Source organism: Pungitius pungitius, chromosome 6, assembly GCF_949316345.1.
Source record: "Pungitius pungitius chromosome 6, fPunPun2.1, whole genome shotgun sequence".
NCBI classification, from domain to species: domain Eukaryota; kingdom Metazoa; phylum Chordata; class Actinopteri; order Perciformes; family Gasterosteidae; genus Pungitius; species Pungitius pungitius.
In genome coordinates, this window is record NC_084905.1 from 282,587 (window position 1) to 298,467 (window position 15,881).

At 44.1% G+C, this 15,881-nt stretch overlaps 1 protein-coding gene across 9 annotated transcripts; it reads right to left on the reverse strand.

Annotated features, from left to right (window-relative positions):
• Positions 1-179: 179 nt before the first annotated feature.
• LOC119195749 (ELKS/Rab6-interacting/CAST family member 1-like) lies at positions 180-14,875 on the reverse strand. Of its 9 annotated transcripts, none has more exons than XM_037450957.2 (21): positions 14,685-14,873; positions 12,978-13,703; positions 12,637-12,825; positions 10,275-10,566; positions 9,585-9,712; positions 9,383-9,457; positions 9,147-9,302; positions 8,889-9,056; positions 8,536-8,703; positions 8,296-8,433; positions 8,066-8,206; positions 7,704-7,844; positions 7,344-7,537; positions 6,785-6,796; positions 6,172-6,307; positions 5,916-6,047; positions 4,914-5,074; positions 4,560-4,707; positions 4,020-4,115; positions 2,961-3,146; positions 180-2,584 (listed from the first exon to the last, which is right to left on the reverse strand). In XM_037450957.2, exons 2-21 carry the CDS (start codon positions 13,518-13,520, stop codon positions 2,447-2,449), a joined length of 3,342 nt encoding a protein of 1,113 aa, XP_037306854.2. In that variant the 5' UTR covers positions 13,521-13,703; positions 14,685-14,873; the 3' UTR covers positions 180-2,446. The 9 variants fall into 9 exon arrangements, 7 of the variants coding, with proteins under 7 accessions (XP_037306854.2, XP_037306850.2, XP_037306852.2 ...); XR_005114238.2 differs by lacking the exon at positions 180-2,584 and adding an exon at positions 3,717-3,801 and having other exon boundaries at positions 3,010-3,146; XM_037450953.2 differs by having other exon boundaries at positions 8,889-9,302; positions 14,685-14,874.
• Positions 14,876-15,881: the final 1,006 nt, after the last annotated feature.

Here is a 15,881-nt window from a genome sequence, read left to right on the forward strand (position 1 = left end):
TGAATACATGTACTAAATAAATATGCCCTATAACTCCACTTAAGAGAAATAAAACTACCATATGTAACAAATGTTAAATTCAACCTTCAAATTACATTCAGAACAGCTGCAGGTGAAGTGATGGCTTTGAAACCTAAAGCAGTGAGCTGGTTTCACAGCATTAGACCAACAAAAGAAACCAAGGCTTATAATTTATTTATTTACATACATACAAAATCCAAATAACTCACAAATGTCTTGCTTTCTGTTTACGAACGCTTACAGAAGGAAGGCAATACATTTCTTATATAAATGCAAAATTAAAATCAAATACTATGAACTTGACAGACGCCCCTTAATCAGCCCTGTGGTCCTCAATAAAGAGAAGAGAAAAATACATGACGACACATTAAGGCAAGGACAGGGAATGCGGGGGGGTTGAAATGAGAATTTGTTTCCACTGAAATAGTTTTGACCGACAAAGTACAAGCATTCAACGGTTATCATCCAAAACCAGCAGGGGTTCACATACCACGTATCCACCAACCACACACCCGAAGTGAGGCAGGACGCCGACAGGCTTTTCTCCTCATAATATTCCCCTAAAAAAAGCAGGAGGTCCAGGATGTTGAGACTTTATTGTTTGTATCCATCAGGCTCAATCTGCCTTTGACATCAACCAAAAAATAAAACACTGGAATCTCAGGATAATAAATTTAAAACGCTGATTAGAAGGAAAGTGCTCCCCATCACAAAGTCACGGGTTGAAAACATTTATGGTTCAACACACTATTTTGACACGGAATATTTTTTTGACACTTTCTTCAGTTTCTGCTGAAGACACCAACTCAACGGTCATTTTGCTCTTTAGGATTCTGTGCAAACATTCAATGCATATCCATACAGTAAACAGTTTATATACGTATTTATATAGATCTCTATAGGACTTATGGCAGTACTGTCACACACTGACACTCTGTCCTGACGACAAAATTAAAAAAAACTGCACTGCTTTAAACTTTAGATTTTCTTTTCAAATAATGCACAACACCTTTCACTTAATTAACTTTATTCAATCACTATACGTGTTAAATATCACATTATTTACAAACTGATCTAAAAAGTCTAAATTTGCTGAAAAAACTGACTTTTGTTTCCAGGAAATGTAGATGCATTTAGTAATTAATAACCTCAGCCCTGAAGATTTAAAAAAAATAAAGGGAGGCATCACTTGCATTTGTAAGTCATCAGGAATAAATAGATCAGGTGGGCTTTAAGTAGCATCTGCAGAAACTTTGGATGAGACTGATCAGTGGATCTTACATCATGCCTTAGCACCAACATAACAGAGGAAATAAAATATCCCTGCATTAGGTCCAGTACTGATCTCTGTTCATGCTCCAAGGCCACTAGAAAAGGAAACATTGCATACCTCATAAACATGTGGACGTTGTGTGCAAAACTATCTAAAAGTAAATAAGTCTCAGAATAACTTGTTTCTCTTCTTCTTCCCTCTCTCATATATTTGTATTGGAGTACATTGTGTAACTTAAAGCTGACATTTGATTAGTGTCAAAGGTCAGGTCTAGATTTCTACCCCTCGCCCTGGTGCCAGTGGCCCAGCCACAGACGACACAGTAACACACACCTCCATCCACAATGACAGACCCATAGAAACCTTTGGAGAGCACGCTGCATTGATATTTGGTTCAAATGGGGCACTTCCTCGGTGCTCAGAGCTCCGCCCACCGAGTCCAACCTTCTCGTTAAGGGAACACGGACTAGAATAGAAATAAGCATCTACACTGTGCATTATTTACCCACTGAACTGAGCTCCTTCTAGATGTAGCAGCTCACAAAGTGCTTTCCTGCCCCATGTGAGGCACAAATTTACCCCCATTTTCCTATAAAAGGTATGCAAGAGACATCTAAGGGGTAGAAGACTGAGATGGTTGTGGGTGAGGTATCTGTGCTTGATCTAGCGGTTCCTGCTGTGAATGAATGAATGAACGAAGGATGGCAGTCCGCTCATAGACTTTTGTCCTTTGTCTCCCAACCCACCCGTCCTACACTTACTCATGTGCCATATCTTTACTAAGTTTACTTCAAGCAAAAATAAATAATTGAATTTTGTTCCCAAGTGCTTGCGAGTCAGCTGTTCACCTCAGTGTGCTGTTCCATGACGGATAATGTGATCAGGTGTGTACTTTAAAGAGAACGTGTCGTATAATCTGAAACCTACTTGACAATATTTCTACACCCTTGGTGACCGTCCCTAATTTGATTTTTTACAAAGTCACATTTGACAGGAAAGCAGAGATGTTAATAAGCATGTTCTGGGGCAGCGAAGAAGCAAAGCTCGGCTCTCATGGTTACTCTCACCCTGCCAGACGCCTCGTTGACGGACGGCGGGCTGCAGATTTTACCGAGAGCAGGACTCGGCCGGTTTGTGTCCGAGGTCGGAGCGTCAGCACGACTCCTCTAAGGCGTTGACAACCTGCTCCAGGATATCAGGGCAGTAATCTGCGATCTGCTGCAGGACAGAGTTGGCGTATTCCTGCAGCTCCCCGCTCTCCTTCTCACACACCTCCAGCTCGCCCTCCAACTGCACAATGAAAGCATCAATCTTCATTTTACCAGACGTTCAATGAACAGAAATCTGCATTTCTCACACACAATGAAAATCCTATTTAGAAAGGTTTCATTTTCAAAATTATATTATTATTATTCCCTTAATAAAGACACATAATAATAGATTATTGATAAACCACGCATATTAAAACCCAGCATTGTAACCCGATTTCATTCCCAAATCAAACGTTTTAGAGTTGTTTCATCCATCAGCTATGACAAAATAATAAAAATAATTAGAAATGAAATTCCTGATAATCTTAAACATACTTTCTCCTGGGCCTTCCATTTCTGGCCTCCAAAAGCTACAAATGACAATGCAGATCTGAATAAGTCAGTTCCTCCTCTACCTGTTGGACATCCTTCTTCTGGAGCTCCTCCTCCCAGTCTTCGGGGTCGCTGTGGTGGTAGTGAGAGGGCGGCGTGAGCTGGCTGAGGATGGCGGGGTCGCGGTCGTGGCAGAGGTCGGTCAGGTGCGCGATGTAGAGCTTGAGTTTACTGCGGTTCTGGGACAGGGCCAGAAGAGGGGGGATCATCTGCCCGGAGGGACGACAAGGGACAAGAGTAAGAGGCAGTGGGGGGGGGGGGATGTAGAAATAGTATTACACTTTAGTGTTCTTAGAATTTATGAAACAGAAGCTCGACACCACACTGGCATGAAAAATATAGTCATCTGCATGCATGATTATACAAAGCCATCACCTTGGATACGTGGTTCTTTCAATTGCCTTTTCAATTAAGCTACCTCCAAAACGTGATTAGGCGCGTTAAAACTGGTTAGCTCCCGTTATTGTGGGTCAATATGCAAGGAGCTAATATTCAGTGACAAGGAAAGCAAAGCTGCTTTAGTTTAAGACAAAGAAACTGAGATCGATCTCATCCTCTTAGCTTGTGCATGCAAACAGGCATTGCAGAACCTTAACATATAAACCACTGAGAAAGTATAAATGAACACGGGATGAGTGGCGAGACGGAGAAAACACAGGCAACGATGACCATCAACAAGAACAGAAGAAAGGCATACAGCAAAAAGAAGACCACGATGAATGGAAGACAGGTGAGCATGCCATAGAGCAAACGTGGTCAGACTTTTCATACGAGCTCACCCTTCTGAACAATATGGCTGAGAGAGAGAGAGTCAGAGAGGGGGGGGCTAGAGGTTGGCTACGCCCAAATACCCTCCTCATCGTCCTGTTAGCCATGAGGGAAGCCAACCGCAGCATTACAAAGGGACATTTGGTTAGTGCACGCATATGGACAGAAGAGTTAAGCAGAAACAACGTTCCCTTTAGATGAAAGGCATCAGATCAACCTTCTATCGACGAATATTATGTTGTTAACAAATCAATTACGGACAGTTTAGAGAGTTGAGGGTGAGGTGGAAAGGGGGCTGTTGAGGGGTTAGCTACCTGATCAGGAGAGGGCTTGTGATTTGACTGGTCAGGAGCAGTCTTCAGATGGTCATCCTCGTAGTTATCTGCCATCAGTTTCATTCTGTTCTGAGTCTGTCAATTAAAAACAGTGAGAATAAAGAAAAAGGCAGAAGGGGCACTTCTGACATAAGACATTACAGAGTGACACACTGAGCAGGTACAACACCAGCACTCTGAGGGGGGGGGGAGCGCGACAATTAAAAATCAAATACTCTGAGTATTTGTCTGTTACATTCCCTGAAAAAGTTACATCCCAGTGAGACATTTAATCCTCAAGAGACATAAGTAAACGGTGTGTCTGATGGTAACCAAAACCATTGTTACTGAAAAAGCCTGCGTCCAATCTTTTCAATTATTTTGGCCACCGCTTTGGGCGTCCTGACTTCTATTTCCTACTCGACATCGACATCTTCTGTGTGACAAGTGTAGGAGTTTAAACAATATAACACATGAACGTGTGGAATCCCGCTGAGAACTATTGGAACACGTCATGGATTCCAGCAGCACCCTCCTCACCTGCTGCTTGAGCTGTTGCACCAATCTGTCCTTCTCCCTTTTCAGCAGAGACACCTCATCCTGGGTCTTCTTCTTCTTAGAGGAGGACAACTCCAGCAGGGCGATGTTAGCATCCTTCTCGCTGATTGCAGCCAGCAGCGCCTCCTGCCTTTTGGGTGGCGATGAGACAAACATGACATTTAACCACAAGTGTAAATAGCTCAATTATCATTTATTATTTATTGGAGAAAGTCATCCTGCCAGCTGGGCAAGTCCAGGATAGGATGACATTTGACAAGATGAAGGCTGGAATCAATACTCCAGAGTCTATGGCACCCTACGGTGTGTGTGTGTGTGTGTGTGTGTGAGTCTTACTTCATCTCCAGCACCTCCTCCAGGTGTTTCCTGCGCTCAGCTCGCAGCGTTGACAGGTGTGTCTCTTTCTCACAAAGAGACTGCTGGGTGGAGGACAGCTTGGCCCTCATGGACTCCAGCTCCTGCTTCACTTTCTCCATGGCCCCCAGTAGCTCCTCCATCTGCAAACACGCACATTTCAATCATGAATAGAGTAAAAGCGATCAGCGAAAGCAAAGTGATTTTTTTTCAAGCAAATAACCTTGTGTGCTCGTATGTGGGCTTTTGGGAAGGATCAACTAGCACAGATACCATCAAACTACAGCAACATTTCATTTACCTGTTATTCATTTCTTTTAAAAGGCACAAGTTCCACTGTTTGTTATCAATGCGTGCTTTACTTATGATCGAATGGAAGACAAACTATATGATAAATTCGACTTGCTACTTGACACATGGGCCAGCCAATTAATCAGGGTTCAATAAACAAACAGCAGGTAAACAAAATAACATTAAAACTACACCAGCAACACCTTGCAAAATAATGCAATTTGACGTCTAACATGAATTCCCCAAAAGTGAAACCTCCCAACTGCATACATGGCAGGATTGTGGTGTCATTGCATGGATTGTGAAGGTGTTTCTGTTATTGTGTCCATCCTTCAAGGACTGTTGCTCACTGATTGGAGATCACACGTTCTGGACTCATACCTTGGACCACTTAAAGTGGGCGAGCTGGGACTCATGCATTGGTTTGAGTGAGTGCTTCTGAGAGGCAGTGTGAAGCAGAGAGAGAGAACAAGAGAAAACAAAAAAGCAAAAGATAAAAGAACTGAGAAAGAGACAATAGGAGAGGAGGGAGGCGAAGAAAGGAAGAGAAACACCACTATGGTAGCAGAAGGATGAGGGAGGAAGGATCGCAGTATATGAAAGCATTTGCTATTTCTGCATAGAGTCTTACACAATGCGTGTGCTGCATGTGATCTCTTTGATGGAGTGGTTTCTTGTTTGTTTAAAATGTACCTGTTTCTCCTGCAGTGACCTGGCAGCCTCCTCCTGCGCCAGCACCATCTCTCGCTCAGCAGTGATCTGAACGCTCTCTCTCAGGGCCTCCTCCAGCTCCTCTATGCGCTCCGACTTCTGACGCAGAGTGTCCTACGCATCAGGAGTAGAGAGGGGTCGCATTACAGCTCGTTGGAAATTTAATTAGTGAGCCATGGCCGGTAAAATTGGAGATTGGTTCTGATGAAAGGTCCGCGAGAGAGAGCCACAGACACACCTTCACCAGGTGGGAGCTCTCGGACATGTTGTCCTCCCTCTTCCTGGCCTCGTCCACGAGTCGAGCATTCCTACTCTTCTCCACCTGCTCCTTGTGCTTCAGAGACGCCACCTTCTTTGACTGGTCCTTTGTCTGCCTGGATGGACACATACACGGAAATGTCGTGTTATGTTCCCCATTTAGATGTAAATACAATTCATCATGTAAAAGTTGAAGAAAGTGGGAAAAGTGCCGATAAGCACCAAATCAATTTGTCTGATTGAAAAATAAGCTTTCTTTACTTACATATTACCACAGATATGATTATCTATGTAGAATGTTCAGAAGAGATTGAAAAACCTCCTCACTTCAAAACACTGAGATTACATTTACAACCATAGCTTTGGCGAGATTTTAGAAAGAGTCAATATCAGACTAGACTCAAAGGGGGAGGGGGGGGGATAAGAGGGTGAAAAAGAAAAGCTGTGAATGAACCAAAGTAAGAGGAAAGACAAAGATCAATACGTCAGGAAAATGCAGCGGTTTTCAGCCCCTTATACTCAACGGGAGAAAGGTAAGAAAAGAACATAAAGATTAAGGATGAGACGAGAGAGGAAAAAGAACAAATACTAACCTGTAGGTCAAACTGGGGGGTGAGAGATTTCCGGTGCAAAGACAAGAAAGTGGTAAATAGAAAGAAAAGAGCAGGGAGGTGAGTCAATAGGAAGAAAAAGAGAAGGAAGCATTGGGACTCAGACGGGTCATGTGACTTCATCGTTTACCACATACTCAGCAACACAAATTGAAAATAGGTGGGTTATATATGCCTACTACATATATATATATATACTATATATACATATATACTACTACAGCCGTACCTACCAGCTTCATAGCAGGTCCACTAATAACAACTTAACATTCCCCACATCCGCTTTTAAAGAAATACAGCCAAGAGGCGACTATTCCATTTATATCCGACATCTAATGGGCTGAGGGTAACAAGCTCCAGAGTGACATGATTGGACGGAGATTTGCTTCCGTCAGGAGGCAAAGTTTACAGTCCAAGCAAGCAGCTATGACAACAGATTGCATAACGCGTTTTGTAGCTGCTGCACACCACAACAAACACAAAAGACTCATCCTTACAGAATGATTCTGAGAGCACCTGAAATGTGCACCTTTCCACACACCTCTCCAGCTCATTGATTTTTTTGTCCTTGTCATTCTTCTCATTCTCCATTTCCCGAAGGATCTCCAGCAGGCGGTCCACCTCAGCCTGGGCCTTCCCAGAATCCTCTTTGTGGCGGGCAACTTCCTGTTGGAGGTTCTTAATGCGCTCGGGCAGCTCAGTGTTGGCCTGAGCTTCCAGGGCTGCGTTTTGAGCCTTAGAACAGGACGAGATGTCAGTCAAACAGGGGTTTTCACTAGTTACCGTACGCCAGGGTTAGATTACAGACAGGCATCACAATCGTATTAATAAATCATTAGATAGCGCCGCGTAGAGCTGAGCCAGCACATGGCTGCCCAATTTCATTATTTTAGGATCTCACCCTCTTAAGCTGATTCTCCACTTTGAGGCACTCCTCCCTTTTCTGCTCAAAGGCGATCTCCATAGTCTTGAGTTTGGAGTCCTTCTTCAGACCGGAGGATGCCAGGGATGATGCATGCTCCTTCAGGTCCAACAGAGACGTCTGCACAAACACACCCACACAAAAGCATAGATGAACCTTCTCCAGCTGATCCAACTCTAAGAGCATGGGACTGAGGAGACTGAAAATACATTGGATCAAATACAGACATTTAGGACTCATAGAAAAGTAAGACTAACAGCAAAAACTGACTATAATGTCTCACAATATTAATAGAAACACAGTAAGCAAGTGCCTTTGTTGCCTGTGCTGATGTCTCTCACCTCTCTGTCTGACAGGTCCCCCTGCAGGAGGCTCAGCTTCTCCTTCAACTCTTTGAGTTCCTTTTTGTTACTGTCAATCTCCTCCGTCTTCTCCCGGTCGTCTCGGTCTCGCTGCTCTTTTAGACGCTCAATAATGCGCTCCTGGCAGGAGGCACAGAAACAGACACGTGTTTAATACAAAACATACTAAATGAACATGCATACAATTGGCAGCCAGACATGAACTCAACCTTTTCTGCGAGAGACTCCTCTAGTGTGGTGAGAGCAGTGTCAGTGTTTGAGGTGTCTGTCTGCAAAGACTTCACTCTCTCTTTCAGGCTGCTCATCTGTTTCTCCTTGTCCCTCAGCTGCTCCTGCAGGTTCTCAATCTGCAGAGCGAACACAAAGTGATCATCAGCCACAGGACACACGCTGTGACCCAATGAGTGCACGGTCATTTCCAAGAATACCAGATCTCTAAAAAACGTTACCTTTTTCTGAAGCACGTTCACTTTGCGCTCCTTGACGTCCAGCATGTCTTTGAGGTCGTGGATCTCCCCGTTGAGTGTGCCCTTCTCTTCTGACATTTCTTGAATCTGCTTGCTCTTCTTATTCAGAGTTGACTCCTTCTCCTCCAAGCGCAAGCGCAGGGCATCCACCTGGTTTGGGGAAAGGTAGACAACAGTCACTGGGTGGAGCTGTGCCACAAAAGCAAAGAAACCAGCCAAACATTTGGTAACTGCTGCTCTGTAGTCTCTCGTATTAGCAGTCAGAAGTCAATTCTCTTCAAATACACCCGTTCCAAAGCGAGCTGGCCAAGTTTAAAGAAGGACTCAGAGTGTACCTCTGTCTGTAAGATGGCGGCTCGCTGCTCCTTGGCAGTAAGAGACTCCTTGAGGACTTCGATGTGCTGCTTGCTGTCAGAGAACTGGTTGGTGAGAGTCTCCAGCTTGGTCTGCAAACCAAGCAGCTCGGTGTCCTTCCTGGATAGGTCCTGCTTCACCTGCTCCATCTGAAAATAGGTGGATGGCCGTGAAGGAAAGGAAGGAAGGAAACTTCTAGCGGAAAGCATCCAATTTTGAGAAAAGAACTTCTCATAGACCTTATTCTTCATGAATTTCATGTGGCTGCGGTAGACCTCCATCTGCTTCATCTCCTCCTGCCGCTCCTCGCAGCTCAGAAGTCCATTGGATTTCATCATCAGCAGCTCCTCTTCCATGTCTCTCAATCCTCGCTCCATGGAATTGATTTTTGCATCCTGGGGTTGGTGAAGAGGAGTGCATTGAAAAATACGTGACCAAACATGCATCAAATTCACTATTCTTTTCTAAACCTCACCTTCATGTCGATGACAGTCTGCAGAGCTTTAGTCTTTGTGGACTCGGGGGTTCCCTCGTATCGACGGTGCAGCTCCTTTTGGGTCGGATGAAGAAAAACATGATGCACGCATGTGTAAAACATTAATGAGCAGTTATATATCAGAGCATAAATGAGAAGAAAAAACTAGACCAACACAATGTGGCATTATGTCATGCAGTACCTCTCTTAGTGCGTTGACCTCTCTGTCTCTCTGGTCCAGTAAACTCTCAAGGTGATGCCTGTGCATCTCTGCATCAGCCAGTCTCCTGGTCCGCTCCTGGTCCTCCTCTGATGCTTTGGCGGATGGCCCTGAGAAGGATGTAGATACGTTATATATATGTACATGTCACCATGAAGAAGTAGAAAGATATCTATTTCGCAATAGCCAACCTGAGCATCATAACACACAAGATGAACTTGGCAAACTTGCGCTCATCTGTTCAGCAGAAAAGGAGATCTATTTAAAAAGCAACAGCAAATATAAAACCAATAACTAGTGTATTTATTTTATGTTTTAAGTTATTTTATGGGATTTGGGTTTTATGCATCGGTTTGTCAATGTATTATTGCGGGTACTTTGGCCACGACATGAGATTATTTTGGGGGATACCCATTTATAGCTTCTTACACAAAGTATTCCTAGTTTCAGAAGCAGGCTTAGCGGTTAGTTTATGGACCACAGAAACCCAGTTAGAAGTTTAAATAGTTTGCTGCTTTTCCTGTTGACTTTGTGGCAATCTATTGGCCAACAGAAGAACTGCTTCTTGGAACAGTTGTGTATTGGCTTTGACAGTGAACCAAGACGTTGAGAGTATGAAAAAATGAAAAGGATAAATTGTCTTTAAACGTCTTCACCGAGGTACAGACTCACCCTTGCTCTGCAGCATCTCCAAAAGTTTCTTGATGGACTCGTCTCTGGCTCCCAGGGTTTGCTTCTGCGTGTCAATCCTTAGCTCCATCTCCTCTAGGGTCTTTCTAAGGAGGAAGAGCTCTTTGGCCTGCCTCTCGTGCTCTGCATGTAGCCGCCGGTAGTTCTCCTCCGTGGGTTCAGATGTGAGGACCAGGTCCCGGCCCTGTATGGTGGGGTCTTGCTGAAGCAGCAGGTTCAGGTCCCTCTGGATTCTCATCTCATCCTGAAGAGCCTGAACAGTCATCTGGAGATGCTAGGAACAAGCAGCGCACACACACACACATTTGTTAACCTCAATCTGTACTTTGTTGGGACTTCATTACAATTCATTCACAAAAGGGTATGTGGAGATTTCACTTTTATTGATTCATTGTACAATGCAAAGGCTGCTTAGAATGATGCTTTATAAAAATGATTGTGGCAGAATATTGTTACTGCAGGTTAAAAGTCAGCCCATAATTAATGACTGAAGATCCTGCAGTGCCCTGAGAGATGCAGCCCCAACAGTTGGGCCTTCTGGACAGTGTTCAATTTCATGACTAGAGATATACAACTGGTGAAACACAATCAGCCCAGTATAGTATTGCATTGTTTGTGGCATCTGACGCCACAGACACAAGGCTGTGTTACACGCTGGTCTCAACCAGCTGAGAGCGTTTTCAGAGAAAAGAACAAAGAGAGAAGTCAGTGTCTGCCTTCGTTTCTCTGTCCTGTTCCTCCTGCTGCCCCCCCCCCCCCCCCCTTTCTCAGCTCTCCTCGTCCCTCCAACACCACGCTCTATTCTCCTCCTCACACAAACACTTTTCATCTAACTCACTTCTCGGAACCATCTCCTTCCTCCAATACCTTCCTATCACTAACCCACACTTTCCATCACGCTCTCCACCCCAGGACTATGGCTGACTCATTGCTGTCACCACACCGCTGCACACACCTTCCCCAGCTCCCATATCCTGACTCCCTTTGCCCGAGGAGGGAGAACAGTCAGGCGTTTGAGGGAGCACAAAGAGTACAAATGTGAAGCACCAACAAAAGTGGTCTAAACACTTGAGCCACACCTCGGCTACAGATCATCTAAAGCACTACGAATAATGCCATTCAGAAATGTTTACAAAAGGGTGCTTAGTGTGTGATGCATACTTTCGGGGGTTCTCCTTATCTGCATCCCTTACATTTGTACAACTTGTACAGCTCAGCACACATTTTAAATGTAATGAAGAGTAATAAGCAGGACAAAACTAACAATAATTAGGCGAGTACCGGACATGCTAAGTCTCACTATTATGGACTAGACAAAATGCTTCATAGTAGAGATGTTGGAAAGGCTGTGCCCAGCACACACATGAGCCCAGTGAGCCCAGAATCACAAATAACACGTATGAACATTGAACGGCAGACCAAGCCATGTACAGCTGGACCTACAATCAACGGGACATGCAGTTCAATGGCAGCTGTAATTACCTAAATGCCTTTCAAGTGCGCATGTGCATGTTTTGCGTTGCATGTGTGCCAGTGTGGGAGGTGGAGGGGCTTTTTCATGGAGAGCGATGAAAGCAGACATCTTTAAATTACAGCACGCACTGATTAGTACTGCCTTACTCAGGCATTACTGGGAATTAGTCCACAGTGTGATTATGTGACTCAGCAGGAGGTAAAAAGCAAATTATACACATCTGCCCAGCCATTAAGAATCAGAGAAACAATGATGATTTAAAGTCTACGAAGCCACTATCTGTTCAGAGCCGAGGAGGAAGAAGAAAACAAGTGGAAATAGATACAAATGCATTTTAGGATGTTTTGTTTCCACACTTGACGTCAGAAATTGAGCCATTTGGCTGAATTGCACAAGAGGCTAATAATATATTTTTAGAGCCGAATGATCAAAATACTCAATCAAAAGTGCTATTAGATAACAGCTCATATATTACTGCTACCTATGACAATATTCGTATACTGGCTTCTTATTTACTGCAGTGGTTTAACAACTATACAAACTTGGAACGTTTCATTCAGTTCACCACATAAAGCGAGTTCTGAAACATATAGACACGGCCTCGTTCATCTATTAAGCACAATAACATAGCTGCGTACAAGAGGATTACCTAGATATTAGAAAACTGGCCTGTAGCCCATAAAAAGCTGGTCAAAAAGAAAAAGAGAAACACCCTCTTGTACTAAAGCTGATGAAATGAAATGCATTTTGCAAACATAATTGACACAGCCTGGATGATGACTCCATTTAAATTGATAATAATTACTAGATGATGATGGAAAACTGGAATATTTAGGGGAACATCTATTGTATACATTTAAATAAACTGACCTGTGCCTCATCTTGAATCACGCGGTATTGCTCCTTCCAGACGGTGATCTTGGAAACCTCGTCTTTCCTGAGAGCTCGCTCCTTTTTTAATTCTGGGCTCCAGAAGGTCTTGATAGAATTCATGGAAGAGCTGAGCTTGCTCTCCTTAACTTCCACCTCTCGCCGCAGCATCTCATTCTCACGTAGAATCTGAGAAAGCAGGGTTAGTAAATATCACATAAATACTGTAAATGTGGTCCACAGAAACAAGTAAGTCAACCTCCAATCAAACATTTGAAATCCTTTCGCGAGAATACACACACACACACACACACACACACACATTGAGAAAGCTAAAATACCTCTTTCAGTTGAGTCTGCAGGTCCAGTATGGTGTTATCTCTGGCCTGCCTCAGAGAGTGAGGCACAGTGGAAGACATGTGGTGGTCCCCAAAAGCGAGCGCATCGCCTGCCATAATGCCCACGGAAAGCGCAGCGTTGCCAGGCACTGAGGTGGAGATGTTGGGCGTGCTCGCGGCCACAACTCCACTGTTGGTGCCCCTTGAGCCGTATGTCACCCTCTGTCTCCCCATGGTCGTCATTGTCCCACCACTTTTGGGAACGTAGTCCGCCATGGCCACCTCGTTGTCACTCAGGTACATTGGTCCGGAGGTGGCATACGCCGCGTTGAGGGACTGGATGTTCTCCATGGAGAGAGTTTTGCCCCCCGCTCCTCCAGGACCTCCTCCACTGCCTCCGGTGCTGTTGGTGCGACGGTGTCCCATTCGAGGAGAACGGGGTAGGCGAGGGGAGCGGCCCGACCCCTGATTGCCAGAACCACTTCCATCTCTACTGCCACTGTGGTTGGCATCCCCTCTGCCAACCGAGCGGGCACTACCGTACATCTTCTGCTAGCTGGAGGAAGGGTGCCAAAAGTAAAACTTCAAGTATATTTATATTGAACTTGTGTTGGTGATCCCGCTTCAACTGGAGCTGATAGGAACCGTGTTGGTGGAGGGGCAGACAATGTTCTGGCAGACTTTCCTCATCCAACAGGAGCTATCTGGAGTCACAAATAATACACCAATCTGCAAAGAAGACACAGTTGTTCCTTATAAATTGCCTGTCGATAGCATAGGCATCGGTTTCAAATGAATAAGACAAGCAGAGATGGTGTCTATTGGTACATGAGCATCTCCAGCCTGTTACAGCTGTGTGTTTTCCAGCTGTTAAATTCCTAAATCGCCATTACAGCTCGCGAACCGTTTGAGCCCAAGCGAATGCTGGAAATAGGTGACATTCACAGACTTTCGGCGGCTTAGCGTACAGATGGGTGTCTGCTGGTTGTAGTTTATGCTCCGTTTGGGTTTCCACTGAATCTCAGCGCAGCCCTTTTAGCGGCTAACGTCCGTGTGGCGGGCCTTGCTAGCGGCTAACGTTACCTCAACAGCCGGCTAAAAGATGACATTTACGGCTCCAACTCTGCGTCATTCATTACATTCGTATCGTTCCTTTGCCGTTTATAGTGGTTTGAGTGTATCACGCGGGGAATAATATTGAAGCTACACATATTATTTTTTCCCCACCGATGTGCTGACGCCACGGATTAAAACTAACGTTAGCTACGGAGGGGAAAGGGGGGGCTGTCCGTGGTGGACATTGTCGGGGAAAAAATCGTTCTGCTCGTCAAACTAAATGCAAATAGAAATAATAATCAGTCAGATGCATAGCTTGGTACCTGATGTATAAAAACAAAACATAAAATGCATTGTAAAATTTGTGACATGTCGAACAGCGATTAAAGCCTTTTGCACAATTCTAACGACACCGTGCAGCCTTTACTTCGGTGACACCCAGATCAAACCTTATTTTCTTAGAACTGAACGGAACGGCTTTTCACGTGAAGCTACGTGTTTCTCCCATTTTCCAGGTAAAATACAAGAATAAAAAAAGAGGATGTAAAATGCACATACGTTTACCTGGCCGAGTCTCTGTGCTTAACCAGGACCTCTATTTTTTTCATTGACACAATAGTCCGTGATGAAAACCTCTCAAAAGAAAGAAGTTACCTTTCTTGTTGTCTGGTGGAGCTCAAATCATGTCAACAGTGAATCATTTGTCAGTCGAAAAGCGGTAGGAAAACTCCGTAATTTGACGTCAATCACTCAGTTGAAGTCTATCTGATTTTCCCATCTTTTCGCCAGCAATACCAGCGGCTCTGAAGAGCCAGGGCGCCTCGTGACGTCAAGACTCCTGTGCGCGTGCACGCGAGCCTCCCTCGCCACGCTTGAATTTTCAAGGCGCGGTCACGAGCTTTTTGGTGGGTGATTTTAGGCAGCACCAGCAAGCAGACCAGCAGATCTACCTTTGCATAGATAGCGATACTTAAACCTTTGTACTCAACAGAGTTTACAAAATGCAGTTTAGCAATATTTAGAATATCTAGATAGATTTAACTAAAGCAGTGTTACAGCAACATGTATACATATACACAAGAAGTAACGGAGTAAAATATAAGTCTTATTGCAGTGGGCAAGAATGGTCTCCTCTATGTGTCCTTGTGACATGTGTCTATTGGGAGAAGTGCTCAGCTAGGATGATCTGGGTATGAATAATTATTTCTTCAGTGTCCCCTCTACACCACCTTTTTCAAACTGTCCAGTTTGAATCCAATGATGGAGCCGGCCTTCTTAACCAGTTTGTAAAATCTGTTTGGTGTCTCCGGCTCCAATGTTGCTTCCTCAGCAAGAGGGAAGTAGAGTGGACTGGCAACAACAGACTGGTGGAATATCAATATCTTGCTACACACATTGGAGGATCAAAGCTTCATCAAGCTTGGTCTACTCCAGTCTTTTGTTCATTGAGACACTTAGGAACTTGCAATCCTCCACCCTGCCCCCATCCTCTTCCAGAACTTTCAGCGGTAAATATGTATCCGTAACATATTTTGGGGAAATTGTGTTGAGTTTTTGATTTGTATATCGAATACACGTAGATACATCAGGCATGTAAAATAAAATAACACCGACAGGGGGCAGTGTTTCGCTGTAGGAAACATTGTGTTTCCAAAATGGTTGCTCCAAAACTATAATGATCTGTTCTGATTTTCCCTGACAAAAGTTAATTATCAAATATGCTCAAATATTATATATGCTATATGTATATATTACATTGTCAAATTGTCTGTATTTTTTCTAGCTGTTTCTGTTATCTGAAAGAAAATTGAACAAGATAATAATACTTTTTTGCTACAAATAATATCTTGT